Source organism: Echinops telfairi, unplaced genomic scaffold (assembly GCF_000313985.2).
Source record: "Echinops telfairi isolate 266 unplaced genomic scaffold, ASM31398v2 ScPeMD7_21;HRSCAF=78, whole genome shotgun sequence".
In the NCBI taxonomy this organism is placed as follows: Eukaryota; Metazoa; Chordata; class Mammalia; order Afrosoricida; family Tenrecidae; genus Echinops; species Echinops telfairi.
This window is the reverse complement of record NW_022103918.1, coordinates 17797466-17814350: the sequence shown is the minus strand read 5'-3', so window position 1 is coordinate 17814350 and position 16885 is coordinate 17797466. Positions and strand designations below refer to the sequence as shown.

The following is a 16885-nucleotide window of genomic DNA, read 5'->3' as shown; positions in this document are numbered from 1 at the left end:
GCCTGCTCGGGGAAAAGCAGCTTTTTGCAAGTTGCCACCTTGACGAGCGTTTTTCGGGTGTGATTTCCTGCCAAGCCGGGACCGCGGGTGGCAACAAAATCTCCGCAGATCCCATCGGAGTGCAGCCTTTCTCCAGACCCAGCCCTTTTTAGGTGTTACGCTGGGAAACTGCCCGTCGCCTGCGGCTGCGGGCTCGGCAGGACTGTGTGACACCGACGAGCAGAGTTGTGCTGGAGCGCTGGGACATGCTGTCGGGAGAGTGCTCTGGGAAGGATAGTTCGTATGGCTTGCTTTATAATCTCTCTATCCAGTAATAGGTGTTTAGAGGAATTTCTTCTAAATGCTAGCGTGTGTAAGACTTCTAAATGTAAAGTCTAATAAACGGAATACTTTCCCCGGCCACCCCACTGTTCTTAACTAGCATTGACTTGGTGTCGTGGAATTCAAAGTCCAGCCTTACCTGCAGTATTTCAAAAGTTTAATCTCAAACTCTAGTTTATTTTTCTGCCGCTTTATCTTCCATAATGAATGTTGAACCTTCCCCTAACAAGGTACGAGTTAAAGTCTACCTCCAGGATATAGGTAACACCTGTTTGAGGTAGGAGTAGTGGTAAATGCAAAGAAATGCAGGCAGGCAGTCTCCCCGTGTGCGACTTGCCGATGATTCCTGCTAGTCCACAAAGCCAGTTTTATCACTGCTGATGAAGAAAAACAGGGATTTTGACCATCAGGGTGGCCGGGCACTAACGGGATCGGACAGGTTGGAGCCCTGGAAGGGGAGACTCAAGGTCGCTGCATGAAATGGAGTTATTGGCAAGACTCTTAACAGCTGCGCACAGTTAAAGTAAGTGTGTGATCATTGAAGTCCTGCTTTAATGTACATTTGCCTTCATTTTGAACCGATTGACCTAAGCCCTACTCCTAAACCCCAAAAGGCTAAACCCCCTGCTACCAAGTCAGTTAGGACTCATACCGGTTGCATATAAAAAGCAAATTAACTCCCATTAAGTTGATTCCAACTCATAGTGACTATAGGACAAAGTAGAAGTACCCCTTTGGGTTTATGAGACCTTCAATCTGTACCAGAGTAGACAGCCTTATCTTTCTCCTGCACGGTGGTTAGTGGTTTCGAACCACAGGTTTTGTGGTTACCAGCTCTGTGTAAGCCCCTCTGCCACCAGAGCTTCTCTGACTGCAGATAAAAAAACGTCACTGGCATCCAGTCAATGTGGACTCATAGCGACCATACTGGTCAGGGTAGAACTACCCCCGAGTTCTGAGACTAACTCTTTACTGGGGAAGAGAGCTCTGTCTTTTTCCCCACAGAGCAGCTGGTGGTTTGGAAGGGCTGACCTTACAGTTCCCAGCCCAATGTGTAACCACTATGTCATCAGGGCTCCTACAAACTGTATATGGGGTTCCCAAAATTGGGAATCTTTGCTTTCAAGGAGCAGATAGCTTCATCATATTCCTAAGGACCGTCTGGTGGTTTTGACGTGCAGACAGCTCAGCACTTACCCCACAGTGCCACCAGAGCACCTTGTCCCCATCCTCACTCGAAACAAATTCTTTATCACAGTCACAGTCCCTTGATGCACACCCAACTTTTTAAAAAGGATATATATATATATTTCAAGTAACTGCAAATAGGAGACCAGAAAGGGACCCCCAGGTGGGGGGACATAGAATGGCTCCCCCTTCCTGTCAGAAGAAGGGGAGAGGGCGGTCTTACCCCCTCCCCAGTCAACATGTACCACACGTGCCCTCCTCACTCTGCTGCCGCTTCCGAGGACTAAGCCCCACCCTCCTTGGGACTGGGACTGGGCTGGTCAATAACCCAGCCTGCTGGGCCTGGCCCCCTTTGCCTTGAGGAAGCATCCTGGGGGAGGGGGCGAGAAGGATGACCATTCGGCACTGTACCAGCAGGGACGACAGATGTCTGAAAACAACACGCTGATCAGAGGTAGTTTGTGAACAGAGGGAAGATGGATCCAGAACCTTGGGGGCAGGGTGGTGGTGGCAGAAGGGAGCAAGGTGAGTTCCTTGGTATTAATGCCCCATTTGAAGGGGGAAATGGAGGCCTAGAGTATAAGCAGACAGCGTGGGGTGTGTGGCCCATACCATCTAAGTGGCAGCCACAGGCACCCTGGGCCTTCTTGAGCTCACCTGCGAACTCCAGCAATGCAGGAAGGGGGGGATGGCTGAGTCCCTCCTGCCTTCCTGTACCCCTAGGCCACACTAACAAAGGGACGGAGGAATGGGGTTATAGATGGGGACACACTGAGGCAGAGAAACCCCACATGGATCACACCTGCTGCTGCTAGTAAGGTAGAATGGGTGTTCAGAAGATGGGGCATGGACCTCTTTAAGGCCCTTTGTGGGAAGCCCGAGGGAAGAGATCCCTTTGTGGGGACCCACCTAGGTCCCTTTGTGGGGAGCCAGAGGGAAGAGTGGGAGCAGGTGGGCCCAGATAGCAATGTTCCCACCCCTGAGAAGACAGGGATGCAGCAGACACACACACTTTTTAAAATTTTAATATTATTTTATTGGGGGCTCTTACAGCTCTTATCACAATCCATCCATACATCCATTTTGTCAAACACATCTTTACATATGTTGTCATCATCTTTTTCAAAACATTTTCTTTCTACTTGAGCCCCAAGCATCAGCTCCCCACCCCCAACATGCCCCCTTGATAATTTATAAATTTTTGTTCATGTTTTACACTGACTGCTATCTCATTTCACACACTTTGCTGCTGCCTCTCCGCAATCATCGTGATGGGTCACCCCCCCCCACCCAATCATCGTGATGGGTCACCCCCCGCCCCAAGCTCTCTACCTTCCTAGTACTGCGCTGCTCCTCTCATCTGTTCTGGATTCTCTGTGTCTCGAGCTCTTAGCTGTACCACTGGTAAGAGAGAATTGGAGTCATGGTAGTTGGGGGGAGTGGGGAAGCATTGTGGTACACACAACTTTTAAATCAATGAAAAGGCCTGGAGCCCTCCCACCGCACCCCCACTCCCCACCCCCCAGCTAACTGCTGTGGAGTCCGTTCCAATTCAAAGCAACCTTGAACAGGGTAGAATTCCCATGAGTTTCTGAGGCTGTAAATCTTTACCAGGAATAGGCTTCATTTGGCAGCTCTGAACAGCTAGTTGATTCAAACTGATGTCCTTTTGGTGTTAGCCTAGTTGTCAACCTACTATGCCACCAGGGCTCCTTTCTTGGTTGAAACCCAAACCAGCCAAACCCACTGCTGTTGAGTTGTTTCCAACTCACAGTAACCCTGGGTAGAGTTTCCAAGGTTGTAAATCTTTCCTGGAGCAGCCAGGATGGCTGGCCCCCTTCCCCCTTCCCCTACTCCAGTGAGTCCACCCCGACTACTACTGCTCACTGCCCTTAAGTTGATTCCGACTCACAGTAGAACTGCCCCTGTGAGTTTTTGAGACTGTTACCCTTTATGGGAGTAGAAAGCCTCGTCTTTCTCCCATGGAGTGACTGGTGTTTTTGAACTGCTTACCTTGGGGTTAGCAGTTCAATACATAACCACTATGCCACCATGCTCCTGAGAGCCAACCCTCTACTCCCAACAAATTCTTCATCACAATCACTTTACTTGTTGCATGTGCATCCTTTTAATTATGGGAAAGACTTTTAGCCTTTTCTTGCACTAAAACCAATAAGTAAAAAAAGCCCACAAACAACAACCACCTCAAAACCCCTCACTGCCACTGCATTGATTCTGACTCATAGTGACTTAGGGTTCCAAGACTGTAAATCTTTATGGGAGCAGATGTTCGCAGCTTTCTCCTGCAGAGCAGCTCTTAGGTTTGAATTGGCAACTTTGTGGTTTGTAGCCTAAGTACCTGCTTTGACTTACTTATAAATTCTGCTTAAAAGACACACGTAGTGGTTGGTGTACACATTTGAATCAGTAGCATTAGCTGGTCGTTCGCATAAACCTTTGGGTGTTGTCCTGCCACTGACAGTGTTGTACTTCAGGATAGATCTCAAAATATTCTTTTTGAAAATGAAGGTGACTGTTCAATTTGTCATTTTGGGCTTTTTGTATGATTGTCTGGTTCAGAATGGTCAGCACCAATTTATTTCAGCTCAGAAATGCATAAGACACCAATCATCAAGCACTGCATATCATTTTTGACAACACCCAATTTTCCTTGATCCAATACTGCATACATTTCAAGTTTTAGTTACTAATGTACGTGTGTAGCTATTTTTTTCTCACCTTGACTTGTGCCACATCAGCAAATGAGGCTCTAAATCGTTGAAGTTGATTGAACTTCAAGGATCCCCACCAGCTAGCTACTCCTTAGGCAAAGCCTTCAGTTCTCCTAAAGATTGATAGCCGTGGAAGCTGTAGATAGAGTGGCTCTGAATAGAGTCCATGCGATGGTAGTGAAATTGGTACATATACATTGGTACACATGCAGTACACATTGCCTGTTAGGAGGCAGTTCTGCCTCACTTGTATTGGGGGTGCCTTCTTTCCTGAGCGGCTCATCTTCTGGCACTGTATCAGATCAGTGTTTTTGTGCTACCCATAAAGGTTTCACTGTTTAGTTTCTTTCAAAGCTACATCACCAGTTAGGCTCTTCTTCCTAGTTAGAAATATGGATCAGTAGTTGGAATATATGACCTTGATGAGAGAAGTGGAACCATCGTTGAATGATAGGATTTTGCAAGATTGATGACTTCTGTGGAATGATTTATTTTTTAACAAGATAAATAGTGACATACACGGGGGGCCTCATGTTTGAGTCCTGTGTCAGTCTGCCCCACCAAGGGGTTTCCCCTTTTTCATGGCCGTCTATTCTACCAAGCATGATGTCCTTTCCAGGGACTAGTCTCTCTTGACAATATGTTCAATGTACACGAGATGAAATCTTTCCATCCTTGTCTCTAAGAAATACTCAAAGGCATCAATTCTTTTCGAGTCTTCCTCTTTCAGTGTCCAACTTTCACATGCAAATGAGGTATATAACATTTTAAGCGGGTGTATCCTCTCACCATACTTAATCTGTATGCTTAGCGAATCATCAGAGCAGCTGGATTATCTGAAGAAGAATGCAGCATCATGTTTGGAGGAAGGCTTATGAACAACCTGTGATATGCAGAACACAACCTTGCTTGCTGAAAGTGAGAAGGACTGAAATGAAGATCAAGGATCATGGCTTTCTGTATGGATTACAACTCAGGGTAAAGAAAACCAAAGTTCTCACAATTGGACCAATAGGTAACATCAGAATAAGCAGAATAATTTGAAATTGTCAAGGGTTTTGTTTTGCTTGGAAACACAATCAATGCTAATGGATGCAGCAGTCAAGAGAGCAAAAGATGCATTGCACTGCAGAAATCTGCTACCCAAGATCTCTAGTGTTGAAAAGTAAGGAGGTTACTTTGAGGACTGAGATGTACCTGACCCAAACCATGGTATTTTCAGTTGCCTCCTATGCTTGTGAAAATTGCAAGGAAGTAAGGAAGACTGAAGAAGAATCGGTGCATTTGAATTGTGGTCCTGGCAAAGAATCTTAAAAGTACCATGGACTGTCAAAAGAACAAACAAATCTGTCTTGGAAGAAGTACAGCCAGGATGCACCTTAGAGGCAAGGATGGCAAGACTTCTGACATGCTTTGGACATGTCAGGAGGGACCCGTCCCTGGAGAAGAACATCATGCTAGGTCAAGTGGAGGGGCAGTGAAAAAGAGGAAGACCTTTGACAGGAGGGCTTGACAGTGGCTGCATCATTGGACTAAAGAACTAGCAATTGTGAGGATGGCATAGGACCTGGCGGTGTGTCATTCGGTTGTACATAGGGTTGCTGTGAGTTGGAACTGACATGACGGCACTTAACAACAATAATAATACCCTGTGATGAGAGTTAAGTTAATGTAATACTTCCATGATGAGATCTGTGAGCAACTCAGACAAAATTTAGGATTAAAGGCTTTATTAAGGACGTCATACAGGCTTCAATGCAAGTGAGAACTGCGGAGGATACTCATTAGACCGTATTATAAAGTTCTTTTAGAGCTGCCAGTAGATAGATACCCAAAGGGCATACCCCTTAGCTGTAAGCTCAACTAGAAGGCATTCAGCTTAAGTTCTGGGGGTCCTTCAATTAAGTGCCCAGAGGCTTCCCATTCAACAAGCCAGCCTTTGTGCAAAAGCACTTAGCTTGCTCAGTAGGCTGGGAAGTTCATCACTCTGTGCTCTGGCTCCTGGATCTGCTGCTGCTCTTCTGATCCCACAACTGTCTTAAGGATCCAGGAGTTTCACTGCATAAAGATCTCTGGTCCAGAAGACACATTTCTGGCTCTCGCTGGTAATGAGCTGCCTCCTCCTGCTTCTGAAAGGGCTTATTTTATATTGAGCAGGATGACATTCCAGGGACTCCTGTTCACAATTACTCACAGGTGAAACCTGTCTTTCTTAAACTTCTTACCAGACAGTTGCAGGAATAGGTCATTTGGTGGGAGTTTGAGACTTTGGCTTGAAGAGCCACATTAAATCTTTCACTCTGTCTGCAGTATATTCATCCTCGTATGCATAAGGAAACAGGAAAGGATTGCTACAATAGAATTTTAGTGTTGGTGAGAAATATTAATATTACCTTGGACTGCTAAGAAGAATAAACAAATCGGTCTGAAGTGCAGTCAGAATGCTCCTTAGAAGGGAGGAGGGCAAGACTTTGCCTCATGTACATGTCATCTGGAGGGACTAGTCCATGGAGAAGCTCGTCATTCTTGGTAAGGCAGAGGATCTGTGAAAAAGAGGAAGCCTCTAAATGAGATGGATTGATAACAGCAGCTGCAACAACAGGCCGAAACATAATAATGATCTTGAGGATGGCACAGGTCAGGCAGTGCCTTGTTCCATTGTACATAGGGTTGACTATAAGTTAGAACCTACTCCATGCCACGTGACAAGAACAACAACAACAATAACAGTACCTGACAACAACAGGAATCACCAAACAGTAGCAGGGCAGTGACTGGTCTCGTGATGGCTATTTGTAAAAGCTGTTTCTGTGCAAAATTGCAATTTTAATTACCTATATATATACTCGTGTATAAGCCGAGTTTTTTAGCACATTTTTCCTGCAGTTTTTGTGGTAAAATTAGGTGCCTTGGCTGATATTCGGGTCAGCTTATACTCGAGTATATATGGTACATAAACATATTATGAACAGGGAATTTTACTTGTTACTCACTTACTCTTACAAGAGGGTAGATGTTACTTTGAAGTGTTGATGGGGAGCATATATTTGATATGTTGTGTTAGTCTGGGTAGACTAGAGAAACAAATTCAGAGACATTCATATGTGTCTAAGAGTTTTATATAAAAGAGCTATTGTATATTGAGAAAACATCCCAGCCCAGTCCAGATCAAGTCCATAAGTCTGATATTAGCCCATACGTCTGATATCAATCTATAAATTCCTCTTCAGACTCATTCAGCACATGCAATGAAGGCAGGAAGACCATAGGCCAATGGGTGGATAGTCTTGTGGATCCAGTGGCGGTGGAAGCATCTCAACAGTGGCTTCGGTCTCCACATGGCTCCTCCAGCTCCAGGGCTCTGGCTCCATCAGAGTAGCTCCATGTGATTTGTCAACAGGAATGTGTAGCAAAGAGTGTGGGTCCGGCCTCCAGTGAGCTATTTATCTCTGTAGCACCTCCAAATAAGGTCATTAACCTGTGACCTGATTGAGAGGCTAACCTCCACCCCTTCACTCTTAATAGTCTCCAGTTGATACCAGATTATGTAACTACAACATATGTTATACTTGTTTGCTCCTGTTAGCCTAACCTTAGTTTCTGGTTTTTAAGCATCGAAGTTCAGGGGAAGTCATGGAAGTGGACATAGGAGGAGAGCCAGCAGAAGAGGAAGACAGGTTTTAAGACTCATTTTTCCTTCATGGTATTTTAGTCCATATCTGTCTACCCTCACTCTGCCCTATCCCATATCCACCTAACACATCCGAGACCACAATTTCCATGATAACTTCTAATAGTAGTTTATTGATTGTGCTGCTTATTTAGCTTTTCCATGCATCTGTAAGATACCATTTCAGAATTATTGCCTTGAGAGTTTATGTAACTGAACAACAGATCTAATTATTGAGTTATACTTTAAGCATTGGTACAAGACTGTGCTCTTTTAGAGCTTGTGTTCTATTGGAGCAGGTTGTGTGCTGTTGAATTGATTCTGACATATATCAACCCTAGGAGTCTTGGTAGCACTGCCAGGTAAGTGTTGGATTGTTGATGGTTCAAACCCACCAGCCATCCTATGGGAGAAAGGTGAGTCTCTCTACTCCAGTAAACATTTTATAGGGCTGCTATAAGTCAGAATCAACTCAACGGCAGTGGTTATCAAACCCTCTGTGATAAAGAAGTACCCTATACAGGGTCTTGTAAGTTGTAATCTTTATGGTAGCAAATATTCAAATATTTTTCTCCCAGAGTGCTTGGTGTGTTTGAACTGCTAACAGCTTAGCTCTTGTGCCAGCAGGGTGCCTTAGTGGAACATACAGATAAGTACATAATAAAATTTTTCTTCATAAGTGCTTGAAGTATTGGGCTGTACAAATACGGTGGTCATTCCCTGAAGAATGACAGTGAACCAGAAACCTGGATGTTGTGAAAAATTCAGAGGGCAACAGAAGGCGCAGCAAGCTCACAAAAGGCCCTGCATGCAGCATGTTGGAGAACTAGAAAGGTTCATGTGGTCGGGGCCGTGAGGCGGAGAATGGGAGAATGGTTTTGTTTTATACGAATTCACGGAGAATGGAGAATGTAAACAAGTAAACATTTATTCGGAAAACTTCAGAGATAATTTCTTTGGGAAATTACTCATAATTTTTGTGTGTGTAGTGGGGGAGGGTGGCTTAGAAACTTGAAGCCCAAGGTGGAACGAAGCTGCGAGGTAAATATTTGTGAGTAAAGACACAGACCATGTATGAATTTATTTTGGAATGTTTTAACTGGCCAATTGAACATAAATTGAATCAAGACTGAAAGGCGAAGCTACAGCTCTCAGAAGTTTTTTGAAATGGCAAACAGCTGCAAAGGGTTGCAAATAGTTCTAGAATGGGAACCCTGGGAACAGTACTGAAGCAGAAATCGAAGTCGGAGTAGTCTTCCCAATAACTAAAAATGTAGTATTAGTCTAAGTGTAAAGATTATATTTATGTGTGATAACATTTTTGAAAGGTAACAAGTCAATCATCATGCTTACAAATAAACTATGTTAAGGCTTTTTACTATGAGAATTTTCAGTATCTAAACAGTCATAAGCATGAGATAATTTATAATAATGTAAATATAGAGCATGTAGAGAATAGAAATTTAATCTATCTACTGATAAAATATGCCTTCTTAAAATCTACTTTAAAATTATTGGTAAAACTATGGCTAAATTTTACCTTATATATGAGGAGACCTCAAAGAGCTCATGGAAAAATCCCATTATCTTTTAATTCTATATTTAAAACAGCACTTTTGCACAGGAGATATGAGTCTGAAGAGTTTATAGAATAAAAGGAACAATAATAACATATTTTATGTTAATAAAATAAAAGGAAAAATAATAACAACATAAATATTTTACTGAAGGACATAGATTTGGAAAGCACATTATTCTTGAATAGGGATAGGATCAATATTTTAACTCTTTGATGACCAAACTATTTTCAGGTTTTTAATTTAAAAAAAACTTAAAACTTTCTATTGAGAGTTTGCTGGGGATTTACAGATCATATCATCATTTTTACACTTAATGATTTAGAACTTTGAATTTTTTTATTCGCACCATGTGTTTTCAATAGTGAAAGGCATGTTGAAATCGAGGAAAACAATTTGAAGTAGTGTCTTTTATAATTCTGTGGGACAGTATGTCACAAATGAACTCTGATGGTAGGATTGGCAGTGTGAGGCCTGTTTTCTCAGTTTCACAGTTATGCAGATCTACAGCTGGGATAACAGCTTCTCAGGCAACCTGAGGCTAAAAATTTTAATAAATAATATTATTTATAATAATATAAATTCAGATTCCGACTCATTGTAGAACTGCCCTTTGGGTTTCTGAGACTTTAAAACAGTATTGGAACAGACGGCCTCATTTTTCTCCTGTGGAGTAGCTGGTGAATTTGAACCTCTGGCCTTCCAGTTAGCAGCTGTCCGATGTGTAGTGTAACTCACTGTATGACCAACTCCCTGTCCCCTCAAAAGAAACCCCCTCCCACACCAAAACTACCCCCAAACCTCATGTCATTAAGTTGATTCCAACTCATAGTGACCCTATAGGACAAGGAGTCTCCTTTACTGGAGCAGAAAACTTGGTCTTTCTCCTGAGCAGGGCCTAGAGATTTCGAACTGTTGACCAACAGTGAAACCCCCAGGCCCCCACTGTACCATCAGAGCTCTTTAAATAGGTTCGGTGGGTGATATATGTCCCATAGGCCACAAAAGGGTTAAAAATACCAGTTTTTCTCCAAATTAATTTAAACCAAATTTTTATTGTTATTAAAACCATTTATATACATAAGTGAATATGAGTAATTAAAAAAATGGAATGTTATAAACAAAACCAGCTCTGTATTGAAAGGGATGGCACCATACTCATAGATTCAGGCTCTCACGAGAAAGTAAGGTGAACAGACTTTCTGGGTCATTGGCTTTAGCTGCACTGAGAATCACAACTCTTTTCTGAGAATGTCCGTGGTCAAGTCCAGGAGTTAGCTCTGGGAAACAAGGTTTACCAAAGTTTAGTATCTGGCAGGGCTGTAATCTGGTTTATAGACTAGACGTCTGGAAGGAATCTGGTCAGAAGGAAGGGCTGCCTTGTGTGTCTTTTTTTCTCTCCTAAGGTCCCCACAGCACACTCAGGAGTAGGCACATCTGTAGGATGAAATGACCTAGGTGAAGGGTAGAGCTGTAATTTACCATGACAGACTCACTCGGACATTGCCAGGCTTACAACATGGCACAACAGAAGGCAACAGCTTGGTGACAGTCTCCTGAGCTCCTCTGCTTGTGTGGACTGGTTCCCTCCATCTCTCATGCACAACGATTTATTTAACCACCATCTTTTATTTTTCCTATGTTGAATCTGTTTTCTGCGGTCTGTTTTCATATTTTCTATATGTAAAAGATGTCAGATAACTTCAGTTACAAAAGAATAAAGGAACCAAGAAATTGGCGTAAGCTTCCAAATAACCTGCAAACATGAAAATAATTCCTTGACTCTTGAGATAAAATATAATTTAAAAATATTAATAGACAAAAGACAATGGATGAAGTTTTAACATTTTGAAGGAATGATAATATCTGTTTGAACATATGGACATTTCTATATATTGCTGTTGGGAATATAAGCTGGCACCTTCCTTTAAGAGAACATGTTGGCAGTATATGTGAACTAAAGAAGCATGTATCCTTTTAATTGAATTTCTAAGAAGTTTTTCAGAGTTTTTTTTTTTGACTTGGGTATATTTTAGTAATTTTCATTTTGCCTTAGAGAGTTTCTCTTACTTTAAAGATTTAATAAAATAATGAATAAGGCAGTAAGGTATTCAGTAATAGTTCATTTATATTACCCTATTCCAAAAATATTTCTTTTTAATTTCAGTCCTACAAGATTATCAATTTTGCCCCCAGTTTACTTCGGATTATAGTCTCTGACCATGTGGAATTCCCTGTACGCCAGGCAGGTGAGTTGGGTTTTTAAAGAAAAAAAAATTCTTTATAGATTTATTTACAGATAAAAGAAGGATAAGAACTTTATTTTAAATATCTGTGATTTTTTTTGTGTGTGTGGAAAAACTAGGGACAATGTATATTGTTTTTCTAATTGCTTAAGAGTTCACTCCGCCCGTGCCCCCTCCCCCCTCCCCCAATTTAGGTAGTCCTTGTATTCTCAGATATCCCCTAGCTTTTTCTCTCTTCTCCATTTCCCCCATCAATTCCTTGCCTCTAACTTTGGGACTGTTTTCCTAATTTTAATAGCGTAATCCCCCTAATTTCCTATGATTGTTGGTAGCCTGTTGTTGCTAGGTGCCATCAAGTTGATACTGACCCATACTGACCCCGATGCACAACAGAAGGAAACATTGCCGACTGCTTTGTCATCCTCACAATTGTGTCTCTGCTTGAGCCCATTGTTCCAGCCACAATTTACAGTCTGTAGAAGAATCCGCAACATTCAGTTAATGCTATCCAAAAACCTGTGGAAAATTCCAAAAGGTTTTTCCTGAGCTGGGGTATAAGGCAAAATTATGATTGATGTATCATACCCACTCAGTTGTCTTCAGCGATCCTGACCTTTGGTAATCAGCTGAGCTTTTGTTCCCAATGAGGCCAAATGACTGGGCCTGTCTTGCCCAGGTGTTGCCACTCTGGAGGCTTCTCCTTTGGTGCTAGCGTGGCAGTGAGGGTGATAGTTGTGTGAGAAATGACGAGGTGAATACTTTTAAACAGATCAATGCAATAAATTTCCCTGGCTCATGTACTCTATAGTCTAATTTGCAGCAAGCCTCAGGGGTGAACTCTAGGACTATTTAGATAGGGGTCTCCCCTTTTTTAAATTTAAATAATTTTATTGGGGGCTCGTATAACTCATCAGAATTCACATATCCATCCATTGTGTCAAGCACATGTATGTTTGTTGCCATCATCATTTTCAAAACATGTTCTTTCTACTTGAGCCCTTGGTATCAGCTCCTCATTTTTCCTCCCTCCCTCCCTCCCTCCCTCATTAACCCTTGATAATTTATAAATCATAATTTTTTCATGTCTTAACACTGATGTCTTCCTTCACCCACTTTTCTGTTGTCCATCCCCCTGGGAGAGGGTTACAGGTAGATCATTGTGATCGGTTTCCCCTTTCTCTGCCTACTTTCCCCTTCCCCTCCTGACATTGCTACTCTCAATATTGGTCCTGAGGAGTTTGTCTGTCCTGGATTCCCTGTGTTTCCAGCTCTGATCTGTACCAGTGTACATGCTCTGGTCCATCCAGATTTGTAAGGTAGAATTGGGGTCACGAGAGTTGGGGAGAGGAAGCATTAAAGAACTAGAGGAAAGTTGTGTGTTTCATTGGTGCTATACTGCACCCTGACTGGCTCTTCTATTCCTTGTAACCCTTTTGGAAGGGGATGTTCAATTGCCTGTCTCCACTCCGCACTCCTCCTCATTCACAATGATACGGTCTTTTCTTCTGGGTCTTTGATATCTGATACCTGATCCTATGGACACCCTTTGATCACACAGGCTGGGGCGTTTCTTCCTTTTTTTTTAAATCGTTTTATTAGGGGCTCATACAACTCTTATCACAATCCATACATACATCAATTGTGTAAAGTACATTTGTACATTCATTGCCCTCATCATTCTCAAAACATTTGCTCTCCATCTGGGGTGTTTCTTCCATGTGGGCTTTGCTACTTCTGAGCAAGATGGCCGCTTGTTTATCTTCCAGCCTTTAAGACCCCAGACGCTATATCTTTTGATAGTTGGGCACTATCAGCTTTCTTCACATTTGCTTATGCACCTGCTTTGTCTTCAGCATCGTGTCGGGAAGGTGAGCATCACTGAATGCCAGGTTAATAGAACAAACCGTTCTTGCATTGAGGGAGTATTTGAGTGGAGGCCCAATGTCCATCTACTACCTTAATACTAAACCTATAAACATATACATATAGATCTATTTCCCCATCATCATATATAAATATATTTACATATGTACCCGCCTGTATTTAGACCTCTATAAATGCCCTTTGCTTCTTAGTTCTTTCCTCTATTTCCTTTTACTTTCCTCTATTTCCTTTTACTTTCCTCATGCCCCACTATCATGTTCAGCCTTCATTGGGGTTTCAGTAATTCCTCTTGGTTACATTGCCCTTGATCAAGCCCTACCAAGCCTTCTACACCCTGCTTGCCATCAATTTTAGATCACTTGTTATTCCCCTGTCCCTGGATTTGTTAGCACCCACTCCTTTCCTCTGCCTCCCCCTCTCCAATGTCCCCCTGGAACCATTGGTCTCATTTTCTCCTCCAGATTGTTTATCTCGCCCATCTTTAGATAGACCTGCAGAGATAATATGCAAAAAAACAAGACAGAGCAAAAACAAAGCAACAAAAGAAAACAAAAAATGACCAAAAAAAAGAAAATCCTGGAAATAGTTCAAGGTCTGTTTGTTGACCTTTAGGAGTTTTTTTCTGGTTGAATCTAATGGGGTGCCACATTCTGGCTCCAAAGTCTATTTTTGGTATTCCCTGGGGACTTCCTTGCTCTGCTCCCCTTGCTGTTCTGTTGCACGCCCTTAGTGTTTTGTCTCGGTGTGATGGGGTCAGATTGGGTACATTTACCTCACTGTGTCCCCAGTGTTGTCCCCCGTAGCGCTATGGGTCAGTGAAGGACGTCGTGTCTTGTAGTGGGGCCCGGCCCTATGGTCCTGTTTGTGTATGGGTCCCGATTTACTGTGTCAGAAACAAGTGTTTTTGAGCTCTTCTGTGGGGATTCCCCAGCAAGAGTCTTATCCAATTTATATCTCCTAGTAGCTTTTGAAAATTATTTAATGTTTTTAGATGGTTTTCTCTCTAATTCCAAGTTTTTGTGGTGTAATAGTCATCTGATCTACTATTGTCCCTAGAGATGTATAAGGGCTGGTTGTCTGAATTTTATCAGGAGCAAATACTACTCCTGTCTGAGAGATAGTCTCTCTGGTATGAATATAAGCTTGTTGCATTTCACTATTAGGTGCTGCTCCTGTGATACTATCCATGTAGTGGATGATGTATGCTTTGGAAAAAACCTCTGTGACTGGTTCTAGAACCTTACCTATAAAAACTTACACATTGTGGCACTTTTCATCATGCCCTGAGCTAAGTTTCTCTTTTGAAATCTTCATTGGGGCCCTATTGTCTAACTTGGGGACGATGAAAGCGAATTTATCACGGTCAGCAGGATCTAAGTGGAGAGTGTAAAAACAGTCTTTCAAATGTATGACTATTAAGGACCACCCTCTTGGGATCAAACTAGGGAAGGGTAGGCCTGATTGAAGGGTCCCCAACAGCTTTATAATTGAATTCATGGCTCTAAAATCTATGAGCACACACCAGTTACCAGATTTCTCCTTAATTACAAATACGGGAATCTCAAGAGTGAGCGTTTCTTCAGTAAGACATTATCCTGGCAGCTCTTGAACTCACGCATGCAAAGCCACTGGTCCACCCCTTTCAGGCCCTTGGACTTCCAGGACAGTTTAATGGGTGTAGGCCTTAAGACAGTAGTCCTGATTAAAAGATGTACGTTTTTAAATTCTTAACAGTTACAATTGATGAGGATCTCCTTGTTCATTTCTTTTTCCCGAGGCCTCCCCCTTTAGATCCTGTTTTCCTTATGTTGAAATCAGGGGTAGTGAGTGTAAAAACAAGCTTAATTGAACCTGACTTTCAGGCTCTGTACTCTGTTGGATTTTATGACTCTGACATATTTTTTCCTGGTTGACTTCTCCTATCTCCTCTATATTGAAATCAGGAGGCCATGATGAAATTTTCCTGTTTCCCCGAAAATAAGACTGTCTTATATTAATTTTTGCTCCCAAACATGCGCTAGGTCTTCTCTTCAGGGGATGTCTTATTTTTCCATGAAGAAGAATACGGTACACATTTATTGTTGAACAACAAAAAAGGAAATTTATTACCTGTATACGGTACGGTAGTAGTAGTCATCACAAATCAGCATAACCAGACAAACTGTGAATCCTACAGTATCAAGAATTGCTTGTTACTACCATTATTTCCATGTGCAACAATCTATGGTACATTTACTCATTTATTGAGTGACTGTCATCATCATCTTCTGGAACCTCATCATAATAATCCAAACCCTTATTTTCGGGGAGGTCTTATTTTCGGGGGGATGCCTTCCTTATCTTTCAGCGAGAGGCAAAACTGTGAGTAGGTCTTACTTTCGGGGGAAAATGGCCTTGGGCCATTGTAGATGGTTCATGACAGTTTAGCCCTTGAGTCTAAACATCCAGAAAATTCCTTCAATTACTAATTCCATGTGGGGACGCTTCTGCTTGACCATAGCAGCATCCCAGAATACTCCATGACCTATGAAGTCAGATTCCTCAGAAGCTGTTTCCCACGTGGTGTCTGTTTTACCGATTGCGGAATATCCCTTTTTTTATAAACCAGGAAATTTCTGTTTTAATTACAGTTTTAATTTCCCCTTCATAATTTTGATTAAAAACTCCAGCAACAATTTGAATACCTTGAGTATTTTGGCTAAATTACCCTTTTGACCCTTTTCTTTGCTAGGTAAGTTTACAGCATCACAGACTGTGCTCTGGTTCCATACCAAGCCTGTGCCGCAGGGTATTGCTGGCACTCCTTTTGAGAATGTCTGGTATTTCTACAACAGAACATTCTCTCTCAAGATTGCTTTCTGAATTTTCATGTGCTGCTACTTCTCTCCACACGGGTGCTTTGCAACGTGCGTAATAGCCTCACATTTGTTTTTAGAAATGAATTCCTCTCAAATGCATTATCGCTGCTGGGTCTTTGGAGGCTGAAGTCCCCCTGGGACTTAAAGGAGTTGGTCATGAGGCTTTGTTTAGAAGTGGAGGCCTTAGATAATAAACCACTCCCTGCTTCTTAATTTGTTTTTAAAGTTTTTCACCTAATTCATACTCACTCAAAGAGACGTTAGTTTGCTTCTGTAAATTTGGATAGCTCACACAGAAATTTTCACCGACTGACGATCCTCTTTCGCTTCTTCCTATGTCTGCAGAGGTTCTGAGACAATTTTTACTCGAGTCCACCGAGACCACGTCTCCATGGGACATCCCCGACAT

At 42.3% G+C, this 16885-nt stretch overlaps 1 protein-coding gene across 1 annotated transcript in view; it reads left to right on the top strand.

Moving 5' to 3' along the window:
• Nucleotides 1–16885, top strand: part of IPO8 (importin 8) — an 87231-nt gene that overhangs the window by 516 nt on the left and 69830 nt on the right. Inside the window, exon 2 of the mRNA XM_004700002.3 lies at nucleotides 11656–11737. Coding sequence (XP_004700059.1) covers nucleotides 11656–11737 — 82 coding nt within the window. The remainder of the gene's footprint in view (nucleotides 1–11655; nucleotides 11738–16885) is intronic.